The 14,296-nt window shown below is 36.7% G+C and overlaps 1 protein-coding gene across 1 annotated transcript in view; it reads right to left on the bottom strand.

The window, feature by feature from the left end:
• LOC120516042 (vacuolar protein sorting-associated protein 13B-like) overlaps positions 1–14,296 on the bottom strand; it is a 614,714-nt gene that overhangs the window by 483,972 nt on the left and 116,446 nt on the right. The window contains exon 7 of the mRNA XM_039737477.1: positions 6,520–6,694. Coding sequence (XP_039593411.1) covers positions 6,520–6,694 — 175 coding nt within the window. The remainder of the gene's footprint in view (positions 1–6,519; positions 6,695–14,296) is intronic.

Consider the following 14,296-nt stretch of genomic DNA (forward strand, 5'->3'; position numbering starts at 1 on the left):
ATTAATACCTGATATCAATTTCATGATGAAATGTGTTAAAGCATGTATGTTACATTTTACAGAAATCATTAACTTCATTTAAATAATCAATACTGTTAACAATTACACATATGGTGTGTGTGGCACAGTGGTGAAGCGGTAGCACTGCTACCTCATAGGGAGTCACTCCCCTAGTGTTCCCTGCCTGGAGTTTGTATGTTTTCCTGGTGGGTGCTTCAGCATACTTAAAAGCCCAAAAGCACATATTGATTTTTTGATTGTTTGCCTCTCTCTCTCTCGACGCAATCTTTGAAGAGGAAGATATGTTTGCATTCTTTTAATTGTGAGAAAGAACTGTCATCTCTGTCTTGTTTTGGAGCACAGTTTAAACTTTTGACTAAAGGGTGTTATTTCATGTCTAAAGGGTTCTAATAATGTTAACAGTGTGGGAGAGTTTATAAGGGCTTAAAATATATAAAAATAACCATACAAACATATGGTTTCTACTTCGCAGATTTTCACCTATCGTGGGGGGTTCTGGAACACAACCCCCGTGATCGAGGAGGGATTACTGTATTTAATTAAGCTCAGACAAAAATGCAAGCAAATATCATACTAGAATAAAAAGACGGACAGAATAGGTCAACATATTGTATATATAAAGTGACTCAGTTTCATTAAGACAGCGAGGGCAATAGAAAGTGCTATTAGAAATTCCCATGTCTCTTTCACACACAGTCTAGGTGGCTGCGGCATAAACATACAATGTATAAAAACAAAAAAAAATTGATGATAGATCAGTATTAAGGTTGCCTGCTTTAAATTTCTGTTGTAACTGTAAAGGAGAAAAAGAGTGTCTCAATTTAGTTCATTCACCATCAGCCATCTCATTTCTAAAAATATTACTGTAGTAACCAGCGGAGACCAGACATGAACCCGTAACATCCGGAACAGAACAGCCCCCAGAAGCAGTTTCTTTACAGCTTTAGCTAAAGGAAGACTCCCTGCCTTGGCCGAGCAGATACTGCTTTTGAAAACTGTGTACGGAGCACTTCCTGGTGATGTTAGCCAAGTTCTCTCTCATCAAGTCCCATCAAGTCAGGCCCCACAAACAAGAGTCTATGCAAACTTTGTCTCATTTCGCTTTCTGTTTGATTATTTCATTTTTTAAGCACAGAGAATCCAGTTTTTGTGAGGGGCTCATTCATTTAAAGAATGCAGTTTTCATCTTCATATTGTACACAATGTTGCACAAGTTATATGCACTTAATTTTGTGCAAACGCACTGATGGTAGTAAAGTAAAAATATTAAGAATATAAAAACATTAAGTACAAACATATGCATCACACAGAATATTTGTATATATACTTGCAAGCACTTCATACTGTGCAGAAACACTGCTAGCAATAAAGTAAACACATTAATAAGAATATAAAACGCATATTAAGTACGAACATATATGCATCACTCAGAATATTTGTATATACAGTATACTTTCAATATAAGTACTGTATTTGAATCTTAATTTTTGGATAATTGTGAAATAATATTTTTTGTTGGCTTCTAATACCAGTTACATTGACAGGGATGCTACCAAGTTATGAATGTCTCAATTTAACTACGGGGGAGACAGATGGTTCCACATGGGTAGAACAGTTCAGTTAGCCAAACTGTTACTTACAAAAGTTAAGCAGGTTTCATTTAGAAATTCTACGTGTAGCGGACATAACGGTTGACAACATCCGCCATGTTAAACTTTCTTATTCATGGCCCCATCTTCACGAAATTTGGTAGGCGGCTTCCCTGTGCTAACCGAACCCGATGAACGTACTTATTTCAGTGGTATGATGCCACTGTCGGCCGCCATATTGAACTTTCCAACGGTCTTTGTTACCTATGGGCCCATCTTCAAGAACTTTGATATGCAGGTTCCCAACGCTAACTGAATCCTACTTACGTACATACAGTAAAATGTCAGGCAGATACAGAAGGAACAGGAGAGAAACTTTCTGACAGTTCCAAAAGAATGGCCTATATGAACTGCAGTTTGATGAAAAATAAGCAATAATATATAGCTGTTAATAACGTGCTAACAACTAAAATGAACTTAACCATTTAGATAACCTTCAAAACTTAAAGCACATGTAAAAGTCTCAACGGTATAACACAAGAGGTTTTACCTATATCTTGTGGGCCAATTAATTTACTACTTAAAGGCTTAGAGGGTACTTACATTAGCCAACTGAAAAGTGCAACGACGGGCATCATTTTTTTAGTATGCCTTTAGGGCAAAGCAGAGTTGCTTCACCACAGGATTTAGAATCTAATCTAGCTGAGCTCAACTTGACAGCGTTTTTTTTCAGGGTTGACAGGAATGCCAGTGTCACACAGTTGGCAAAATATACAGCAAAATTAAAACAGCAGGACGTAATGAGAAGGACTGCTTACTAAAAAAGAAGAGTAAGACAGAGTTTGTGATAACGGCAAAGAAGGTCAAAGGCTGTTTCTAATGTGCTATTTCACCTCTAAACTGTTCAGGAGAAGCAGGAGAAGGCTACAAGAAGACAGCAAACAGTTTCCAGGTAGCTGTTTCCTCAGTTCATAATGTTGTTAAAAATTGGGGTCTGGAAGACCAAAAAAACTTTCTGAAAGAATTGCTTATTGGATTGCAAGAAAGTTAAATAAAAACCCTGTTTGACTGAAAAAGACCTTCAAGAACATTTAGCAGACTATGAAGTGGTGATGCACTGTTCTACTGTGCAGCGACACCTGAACAAATATGACCTTCATGATAGAATCAGCAGAAAAAAAACTTTTCCGGTACCCTAGCCACAAAATTCAGAGCCTGAAGTTTGCAAATTAACACCTAAAGAAGCGTGATGCATTTTGGAAATAAGTCATGTGTACTGATGAAGTCAAAATAGAACGTTTTGGCTAAAATATGCAAAGGTATGTTTGGAGAAAAAAGGGTGCCAAATTCCAGGAAAAGAACACCTCTCCAACTATTAAGTGGGTGGGGGATCAATCATGCTTTGGGTTTGTTAGTGTTGCAGCCAGTGGCACTGGGAATATGTCATGGGTAGTAGAGGGAAGAATAGATTCAAATAAATACCAGCAAATTCTGGAAGAAAAGTTGAATTTAAAAAGAGGATGGGTCCTGCAACAAAATAAATGACCTGAAACACACCTCAAAATCCACAATGGAATACCTCAAGAGGTGCAAGCTGGCGGTTTTACCATGAGACTCACAGTCCCCTGACCCAAAAATCATTTATAATCTGTGGATAGATCTCAAAAGAGTATGGCATGAAAGGAAACTCAAGAATCTTGCAGAATTAAACTTTTGTAAGGACAAATGACCGAAAATACCCTAAGTAAGAACTGAAAGACTTAGTTGGCTACAAAAAATGTTTATAATCTGTGATACTTGCCAAAAGGGGTGTTACCAAGTAATAATTATGTTGGGTGCCAAAAATATTTTTTTAAGGTCCTTTTCACTTTTTTTTTTTTAGTATTTTGTACCTGTAAATGATGGCATAAAATGTAGTCTTGCTTAAAATATTAAAGAAATGTGTCATTTTTAACTTTATGCCTTGTGGTGATCAGTTCATCTTCTGCTCACTTAAATATTCACAGTAAAAAACTGTTTAAGAAAGGGTGCCCAAACATTTGCATACCACTGTGGAGGATTATAGTGACTATAGGGTTTCATTTGAACAATTTTCTCAAGTGGAATCCTACAATCTAGAAAAAAGCAATTATGTTTACAATCTTTCAAAATTAGCAATATTTAATTTATAAATCAAAGTCCAATGAAGGTTAGGCATTGGAGTGAAGCACATAATTATATTGTTTTTCCGTTCGTTATTTTAAAGCAGACAATATAGGAACTCATTGTTGTGTTCTGGGATTGGGAAATGAAATCGTGGACTATGAAAAATAAATGAATGTTTCATGCGATTTCTATCTGCCCAAAGCAAACTTAGCTTGTATATTTTTAGTTACATTTTTTAAGGCTCAAATCCAATAATATAAAGTATATGGCTATATTCAGCTTTTTGTATTGTTCTCTGTACTTTGTAAGGTCCAAATAATACTCACATAAACCATGACAGCATCACAAATCTAAAAAGTAATTAGCTGGTGTCACACATGCGCTAATAGGGGACAGCCAAAGGTCACGGTGGTACGTGGAAAACCGAAAGTTAGGGGGTTGGATTGAAGCACTAATGCCTCTCTCTTCTCATTAACAGAAAAAACAAAGAATAAAACACGAATACCTGGTACAACACGCACGGATCCGCGATCCCTTTCACGCTTCAAGACTCCCCTTCTGCATTCCCGGAAACGCTATACTTCCAGTCTCTGCATAATGACCTCAGTTCCGTCCCCCAATTCTGACGTCATCTCTGGCTTCTACAGACAACGTCATTTCCTCATCATCAACTGTACTTCCTGCAAAACTGCCATAAAAGCTCACTGCATTCATTATGTGATTGTTGAATGTTTCTTATGACTTATTTTGACCATAATCCTTACTGGTACACAACCAGTATACAGGGAGGATCCCCAACTCTTCGTCTTGTTTCTGTGTGCTCTTATTTTATCACACTGGTTAACAATGGTAAAATCTATCAAAGTAAATGAATCCAATTATTTTCTTAGCATACTTAAGATCTAGCCATGAAATATACAGTATGTCTGGTGCTTATTGAAAACTACCTCATATATAAACACCAGGTAAATGTAAAATGAAATTATTTTCGCATAAATGTATAAGACTGTTCTTCTATCTAATGATAAGTTTTTATTAATTTTATTTATGCACTCTTCTAATACTTTACTTTCCATCATCTTTATATGGATATAGATTATGTGACTTTTTTTTTTTTTTTTATAAATTCTATCCTTTTAATGCCTGTATGCTTATATTAATATGAAAGGACAAATGTCTCTTAGATTTATTACATATTTAAACTGTGCCTATACAGTAGACTGAAAGAAGTAGACGCAGTGTTGTTTTGCATGCTGTGTACAGCCAAGGCAAATTAAAATATTGCCACTCTGTATAACAAAATATATTTGTGATAAAGAGTAAGTCATGACATTTATTCCTGGGGTACACCTGCTTCCTCTTCTCGACATAGCTTTCAGTGCTGAAGTCTCTTTTTGTAGCACAGTGACCAGAACTACACATGAGTTGAGATGTAATCTCACACCTGGTAATCCATTATATTAAACAAGATGAGATAAATAAACAAAATAAAAACAACTTACAGTTAATACACAGTATAACCATTAGAAATTCTAAAAATTCTTGTTTGTTCTGTAAACACAAATAAAAAAAAATGTAGCTCTGCTCACTCACAGGTCTAGTTCAAGTAGACTTTCTGTAAATAGTCTAGTTTTCCAACTACACACGTGTCAAGTTAATCTGACACTCTAAATTTCACAAGTGAGAGGGAGTGTGGTTTTGGGATGTTAGGGAAAATCGTTCAGGTTTGACTCATCCTGTTTGCCCAATGTAGCCAGGACAGGCTGTGGTACCCTGAATTAGTCAAAGTATTTGTGAGAACAAATGGATTTATTTTTAATTATTAAAATTACAGTTCATGAAGTTTACTAATTAATAAGTAATTTTATTTAATCACTTTAATTCCTTTTTTAAAAGGGCAGGGCTTCATAGGGCAAGGCACAGAATTCTATGCAAGCAAGTGGGCTCCATACAGTATTTGCAAGCAACTGGTATAATAAGATTCAAGCTAGTTTTTCTTAATACTTTGTTCAAACCCTGTATTTTGACACTTGTCTCTCATATTTTCTATGTCAAACTAAGTACAGTATAATATTAAGGATCTTCAAATCATGAACGCAACAAATCAGCTGAAAGAGACCATTAGTACTGGACTAAGATATAAAATATCTTAAAACATACATCAAGAAAATTGATACAAGAAATAGGTACATTTGCTAAGATACTGTGAAAAATATAGCACTAAACTAATTCACATAATGTACAGTTGTTATACAAGCAACTCCCTTTTTCATAACCAGATCTCAAACAGTTCAGTTCCAAGATTTAATCCTTTCTTGTATATTTTGGTGATAGGATACTAATTACCTCTCAGAATTTCACATAGCAGTAGCATGACACTCAGTCTTACATCTGGCATTAAATTGCAAGTGCTAACATTGCCAACTAGTATTTCATTACCCACATACCTCTTCATAAATTCAGATTTTGCAAAAGTACATTTCATTGATTTGAATGCACCAGTGCATCTTAATTTTTTTTAGCAAAGTTCTCATATCAAGCTCTGGTGTTCTAGAACAAGAATACTAGTTGAGTAAATAATTTTAGGATAACATATAAGGAAATCAGCTCTACCATCAAAACAAATATTTTAGTGACCATTATCAATACACCAATTACAGTACCGCACTTTCTTTAGTCCTTTTACGTAAAGTTGCCACTGTATCATGGAAATTAAATTACATGTTTGTTTACTCAGACACACTGAAATCAAAGAATGCAGTACCTGAGATATTAATGATGGTTTCTTTGGTATGGGTGCCCATGTCCTGAGCTTCTCCTTCTTTGTGGCCACCTATTTCTCCATAATACAGGGCGATCGCTAGCTGCATTATCCGAATAAACATAGGCAGCTGCTGATCTGTAATTGACAGCTTAAGACTTTCAACAAGAGCCTGAACCTGCAAATTAAAAAGAAACATTACATCTCATCTTAGTGAAAGTGGAAGACTAACATGAAGGATGATAAAAAAAAAAATGACTTCCTTATCAGAAAGTTTGTTATTAAATTCAAGCAGCTAAAACAACTGGTTGTTTATGTGGATGTATATTGTACCTTTTTGAGTCTGCCTACTCAATGATTCATTCTGGGAAATTGAAGAATGCCACTGTGCAGGTAACAAATAAGGAATTCTGCATATTTGTTTTCATAGCTTTTTTATTTTCTTCCACACTTGATTATAAACCCAATCCTTCTCAGAATGCGGAGGTACTTTTTTTTATTTACCTCTCTATCATCATGGTAACTCTTCATATTTGATTCCCATAAAACTTTTATTCTACAGCCCCAAAATGAAATTACAAAAACTTTACAGTTATATAGCATTTCAGCAGATGTTGCTGATGAGCTACCTACACTAACATAATACTTATACTAGCACAAGCAGTGCAAAATGGAATATACAGGTGTAAACTTAGACAGTCCCTTTACAGAGGATTGGCTGCCAGATTAAGTGGGAAATTAGTGGTACTGATGTAAACAATGAGAAATTAAATTTTCAGCTGTCTAAAAAACCCTAGTGGTTTGTATAAATTTAAAATAATATCAGAGATGACAGCATTCAAAATGCTTCAACTTACTGTTCTATGTAAGTGAAGAAAGCATTATGTCTATCATTTTTCCATATAATGGCTGTGCCTACATCATTTTTAACTGGAGTAAAGAAAAATCTACTGTATGGGTATTAGAACCACAACAGACTAATAAATTGTCTGCATATGAAATTGTGACTGGCGTTCCTGGACAAAAAAGGTATTTGGAGTGGATGTGGCTGGGTCAGGTTTCATTTACTGAACCCTGTTCACCATATATTTTTTAACTCTTCTTATCAGTCAATAATTATAGAATAAATACTATACTCTGAAAGCCAACACATTTTTCTAATTGAATATTAATAAGGCTAAGATAAAAGAACAAAGTTTGTGATTAAATAGTATATAATGTAGTAGCATTTGATTCAAAACCAACATAGTATAAATCAGCATAAGAGCTTCAAAAACATGCCAATCAAAAGAAATATCTGACATACAGTACCTCAAATGATTTAGCAATTAAGATACAGAAAGGAACAAGTATAAGTTTTGCACATGTGATTATAAAACTTTAGAGACATCCTTACTAGAATTTTGGGGTAGGGCTAAATACATGCGTATTTTATCACAGATCTTTTGACTAGAAGTCTGCATTCCTGTTAGACTTGACTCATGGTTCTGTGGCATGGGAATAAATTTAAGAGTTGTGAGCAGACTCAGGCAGTCAGACTTTATTCATGTGGTTGGGAGCGGGTGGTCACAGCATAGATGTACCTCAGATAAATTTGCTTCTTGGAAGGCAGAAAAATAATCTATTATCAGAATTTTGATCAATACTGTCCAGCTGCAAAATGCATGCTGTCTGAAAAGAAGGAAAAGGCAGCATGCATGCATCTGTGACACCATGAAGTCTTTTTTTTTTTGTTTGTTAACAGAGTTTTCAAATTAATCACTGTACACTTTGTGGTGTATGTACAAGGCTGGATGGATGGATAGATCCATAAGGTTTGCCAGTGTATTATTGAACACAGTAATTTGATAAGTTGTTTTTGTAAAACATTTACACATTTATATAAACCTTTACTCCAAAATTTAAAAATATAAATGCATTGAAGATACTGGACATTCTCATCATTAATAACTAATGCAAAACTTTCACATTATATTTCACTAGGAAAACAAGAAAACAAGTTTTAAGACAGTGGTTTGTCTACAATCTCTCATGGGAAGAAGCTTTCTTAAAAGTAAAGTGAAACAGCATGTGTGCCGCACTTAGCAGCAAATGCAGATTATTATTTACTATCAATATAGAAGATATATAAAATATACCTTAGGAAAGAAAAGTTGACTTTTATTTCTTTGTGTTTTCTGAGTGGCACTTAATGAACTGTTCACAGACTAAGAATAGCTGATTTGAAGCCTGCATTTCTTATTTATATAGATATCAACGAGTCTACAAACCATTACTGAAATTTCATCTGGTGTAGCTGTATAGTCTGAAATCAAGGATAATCACATTAGGTCTTTTTTCAGCTTCAATAAGATCTATGAGAATTTACAGGAGGAACTGACCACATATTATAACCTATTTGTGTATCCACAAGGCTGTGCTGTTGGGCAGGTTGGCAAAATGCAAGCTAATTTCTCACAAGAATAAAAACCCAAGTCCATATAAATTTTCCCACAACCATGTGGAAAAAACTCTTCTCTTCTGATGATACCATAGTAGAAATGTTTAGCCCATAATTTCTAAAGACATGTTTGTCGCAAAGCCAATATAGCTCAGCACTCAAAGAACAAAGTGGCAGCAACAAGCTATGAAACACTTAGAGGGTTTATGCCAAGATCAGGAGGCAGGGTAAAATTATTAGTTTCAACTATCGAGATATTTAGAGAAATACGTCCTGCTGTCTGCCAGAAAGCTTAAGTTAAAGAAAAATCATACCTTTTAACACAATAATCATAGGCATGCTATAAACAAAGGCAAAAATGAATAAAAAAAGATACATTTTCTAGCTTTAAGTCAATAGAAACCTAGCCCAACAAATTTACAGCTGGAATCAAAGCAGGGGTAGCTCCACTAAATAGTAGTTAAACAGAAATTAGATGCATTGAAAGTGTTTTTTTTAATATATACATTTTTCCTGATTAATTTATTTTTTTATTTATAACTGCTGGTAACCTTCTCCTTTGTTTTAGAAATGTTCAACAGCAGTTGGTTTGACCAACAACATTCAACAAAATCATTCACCAGACCTCTGTACTCCTCATTCTGTCCACCACTGACACACCCCACAATAGCAGTGTCATCTGAGAACTTCTGCATGTGACATGCCTCCAAGTTGTAACAAAAGTCCAGTGTGTACAGGGTGAAGAGGAAAAGGGAATCATGACTCTTCCTAGGGATAGCCACCTAGCCAAACTGTGCAACTGGAGGAGAAGCACCATGGTAAGAAAAGTGACCAAGAACCTAGTGGTCACTCTGGCTGAGCTTCTGAGAACCTGTATGGAGATCGGAAAAACTTCCAGAAGGACAATAATCATTTCAGCACTCCACCAATCTGGGCTTTATGACAGAGTAGCCAGACAGAAGCCTCTCGTTTAGTAAAACACACATGGAAGACCACTTAAGAGTTTGCAAAAATGCATCTAAAGGACTCTCAGTATATGGAAGATTCTCTGTTCAGACATGACACTAATGATGGTTTCATCAGGAGGAAACAAGGTACCACTCAGCATCTATGCAATCACATTCCAATACTGAAGCATGATGGAGAAATTGTTTTTAAGTAATAGGGACTGGACATGGCTGAGAGAAAGCTGAAAGTAACAAAGCTGAGCTATCATTATTCAAGACCTGCTCCACAGCACTCTCGAACTTAAGACTGGGCCAAAGGTTCACCTTCCAACAGAATAATAGCCCTAAACATAGTCAATTCTGTTTATGTTAAGAGGATCTGCAACAGCCAGAACTTTGAACCCAATCACACATCTCTGGAGAGACCAGAAAATACCTGTCTGCTTGTCTTGATCAAACCTGGCAGAGCCTGAGAGGATATGCAGAGAAGAATAGAAGAAAATCCTCAAATCCAGGTGTACAAACCTTGTCACAACTCTAGGTGTTTCAATTAAGGACTGACGGAATTTGAATACTTCTCTCAATGTTAAATTTTCATTTCAATATTTGTAATAAATTTACAAAAAATTCTAAAATCCTGTTTTCACTTTGTCATTTTGGGGTGTTGAGTGTTGCTTAATGTGGGGAAAAATTAGTTTAAATGGTGTAAATAAAAGTCTGGAAGTCATAAAATTTTGAAAAAGGGGGCCTAAATACTGTATAATTGAATGCTAAAGGTGATAATTAACAACATCTGTCCTGTTTTAGAACCTACTTTTCTATTACAGGGCCACTGAAAGTTAAAGACTATCCTACCACCACTATTACAAGTACTGCACACATATACAGCATAGAAAACAGAAAACCTCAATTTATTCTTGTTGCACCACAAGGTGTGTCAGGAAGAATAAGTAGCATCACAGATGTTCTTCTGTCTATGTACATGCTTAGGGCCCTAAACTGAAGAAATCAACCACCATCATGCCTTTGACTGTGAAAGAGTGATTTATTCTTAATGATAACACATTTTATCTACAGATCTGAATGAATACGTCGACATAAATGCAAAACAAAAAATAAAGTGTATGAGCATGAAAGCAGGGAAAATGGAAGTGATTTTTAAGGGTCAATCTTGGTCATCAATGACTGAAATGCAAGGTAATTTTATGAACAAATGGGAGCATTTTGTAAAATTTAGAACATAACATTTTACTTTATAAATAAAGCGAGCTTACTTAGTTTAACTAATAGCAAAAGAATAAAAATTAAGCAGTGTATACATTCATTTTCCTTTCTTTATTACAAAATGTGCTATAATCTTCTTCTTTTGCCATATCTCAGTGTTGTAATAACACGTCGATGTGGGCTCTAGCATGAGGAGACATCAAACGCCACAGATCTCTGTCTTGGGCCGTCCGCGTTATATCTTGCAATCCCATATCATATTTTGAGAGTGCCGTCGACACCCATATCATTCTTGGGCGCCCTCTCTTGTTGGTTCCATCCACTCTTCCATGTAGTGTGATGTTAGCAATCCTGTTCTTGTCCATCCGGAGTACATGACCTAGCCACTTATGTTGTCGTTCGTGCACTCGTTGCACTATCGTTTCTGTCTGGTTGAGGGCTTTCCTGATGTCTTCGTTTCTCATCTTGTCTATGATGCGTACTCCAAGTATCTTTCTGAGCGCTGTCATCTCGAACACGAGCAGTTGTCTTTCTTCAGCACTTCTAACAGTCCACGTTTCGCATCCGTACAGGGCAATCGGTACTATAAGCGAGTTGTATAGTCTCATTTTGGTTATCTTATTGATGTTCTTGTTCTTCCAGATACTGTCCAGGTCATTCATTGACCTTAAGGCTATGGCTATTCTCATTCTGATGTCTTTCGAGCTGTCGCACGTTGTGGTTAAGGTTCATCGTAATATACTTAAAACTGTCTTCATGCTGCAATTTCTTTCCTCTGAGCAACATGCCCTCTTCAACTCTTTTCTTCGTTTCTTGCTCAGGCTTTGAGCTCAGCAGCATCCATACTGTCTTGGTGTCACTTATCTCTTGTCCGTATCTAGAACGGATGCTTTCCACCTTATTTAGCAGGAGTTGTGCGTGACTGCGGAGTTCAGTTATAAGACCGATGACATCAGCAAAACGAAGATTGTTAATCGTTCTGCCATTCACGCATGCTCCTTTGCTTTCTAGTCCGTCGAGTTCCTCCCGCATAATGTGCTCTAGATAGATGTTAAAGAGATCCGGCGATAGTATGCAGCCTTGGCGTACTCCGATTGCTAGTTTGAACCACTCTGTCACCTCTCTTCCGACTCTTATGGCACTCTGCGTTCGCTTGTACAGGTTCTCCATCAGACTGATCAGCTTTGGGTGTATGCCGTAGTGATGTAATACTTTCCAGAGGCCTTGGTGCCACACTCGGTCAAATGCTTTCTTGAAGTCGATGAAAATCAAGTGAAGCTCTTTATCCTGTAATGAGAGATACTTTTCACATAACAGTCTGAGTGAGAAGATCTGCTCAATTGGACCACGTCTTGACCTAAATCCGGCTTGCTCCTCCGCCATTTGCACTTCTATCTTGTTCTTCATCCGGCTCCTGATAATCTCCAAGATGATCTTACTTGCGTGACAGATAAGGCTTATCATGCGGTAGTTCTCGCATTTAGTGGTGTCCCCTTTTTTTGGAATAGTAACTATAAGAGACTTAATCCAAAGCGTCGGAAATTTTTCTGTGTCCCATATCTTGTTGCAGATCTTGTGCATGATTTGAACCATTGCTCTTCCGCCGCTTTTGATTAGCTCTCCTTCAATGTTGTCGATACCAGGAGCTTTCCGTATCTTGATCTTCATAATGGCTGCTCTTACTTCGCTTTCAAGAAGGTCTGGCTCTTCTTCCTCTCTCTTGCAATTAGGCCATAATTGTTCAAGAACGTCACCATCCGTTTCAATGTTTGCATTGTAAAGGCCTCTACTATATTCATACCATCGCTTAAGAATGTCGATGTCCTTGGTGAGCAGGTTGCCATCCTTGTCTCTGATGTTGTTGCACCTTTCATTCAGCTTAACTCCTTTCTTGAGCGTTTTGACCTTTTGAAAGAGAGTGCGCATATCATTTTTTCGGCTTGCTTCCTCTGCCTCTGCTTGTGCTATAATACAAGCAACTAATTGACCTAATCAAAAGAAAGCATGTTTTATATAAATTAGCAGTACTTAGACCAAAGACTAAGCTACTCAACAATACAGCAGATGGTCTATTAACAACTGTCACTTGTTAGCATAGTTCATTATTAAAATGACTACAATAATTTTTGAATAGGTATTAAAATCATATTCTAAATGAGGGTTTCCCAACCTTTTTTCTTTAGTGGCACACTTTTTGTAACCAAAATCATCCCAAGGCACACCACTATTTTACTAACCACAAACATTGATACATACTGTCGGAAGGGTCGGGACTACTAAAGAAGTCCATAGGAAAGAAGGTCAGAGATCAGCGTTCAGAGACATGGTACTTAGTGAGCACTTTGATGCCATCTCCAAGCTATTTCGCCCCTTTGCCCATACCTCTCTGCCTCAGAGGCAAATCATATGTCCACTATCCATTAGACCTGGGAGGCTCGCTGTCGACCACACAACCAACAGAGAAGTACTAGAGCAGCCAGGAGAAATGACCAAAGTGCTCTAACATGGCAATCACGGAGCTGCTTTTTATGGCAGCTTCTCCCAGTAGCCGCATCACAATGATTGAAAAACACTGCACTAATGCAATATTTTTAGATTTACAATTCAATTCCATGGAGTCAGATAATGATCAATTATAAACCATACGTCATGAAGGCAACACAACAATAAGCAGCCTGCCGGCGCTAAAACAGCAACAGCAGTGATTCTCACAAGACAGGTTAACGTTAAACAGATACAATGGCCAGAGGTGGACTCTCCATGCGGTCATCAATGTGAATTTAATAGACACACTTGCAGATTGATTGACATTAGTTGGACTAGTGACAGATTAATCAGAAGAATTATCAATTGACTGAGAGATGATGCAATCATAACAAATATGCAAGAATGGAGCAGGAAGGAATAACACTGCAAGTAAAGTTGTTACCATCTGCAAGAAAGTGATGCTCCACCATGGTAGTTTAATCAAACTTCTCATGGACCTAAGCGTGGATGTCAGGTAGTAGTCTGACTATTATAAATAAATACCTTGTAAATCACAGAAGTATAGAGAGTGTCTTACAGGTATTAATTAATGGTTACCTGGGGGAAGAGTTGGAGGGCTACATGTCTTTTCAAACCAGTTTCCATTTCAACCCCTAGTGTATAAGAAGGGCTCTCAGGAAAA

This window comes from Polypterus senegalus, chromosome 15 (genome assembly GCF_016835505.1).
Source record: "Polypterus senegalus isolate Bchr_013 chromosome 15, ASM1683550v1, whole genome shotgun sequence".
Lineage (NCBI taxonomy): Eukaryota > Metazoa > Chordata > Cladistia > Polypteriformes > Polypteridae > Polypterus > Polypterus senegalus.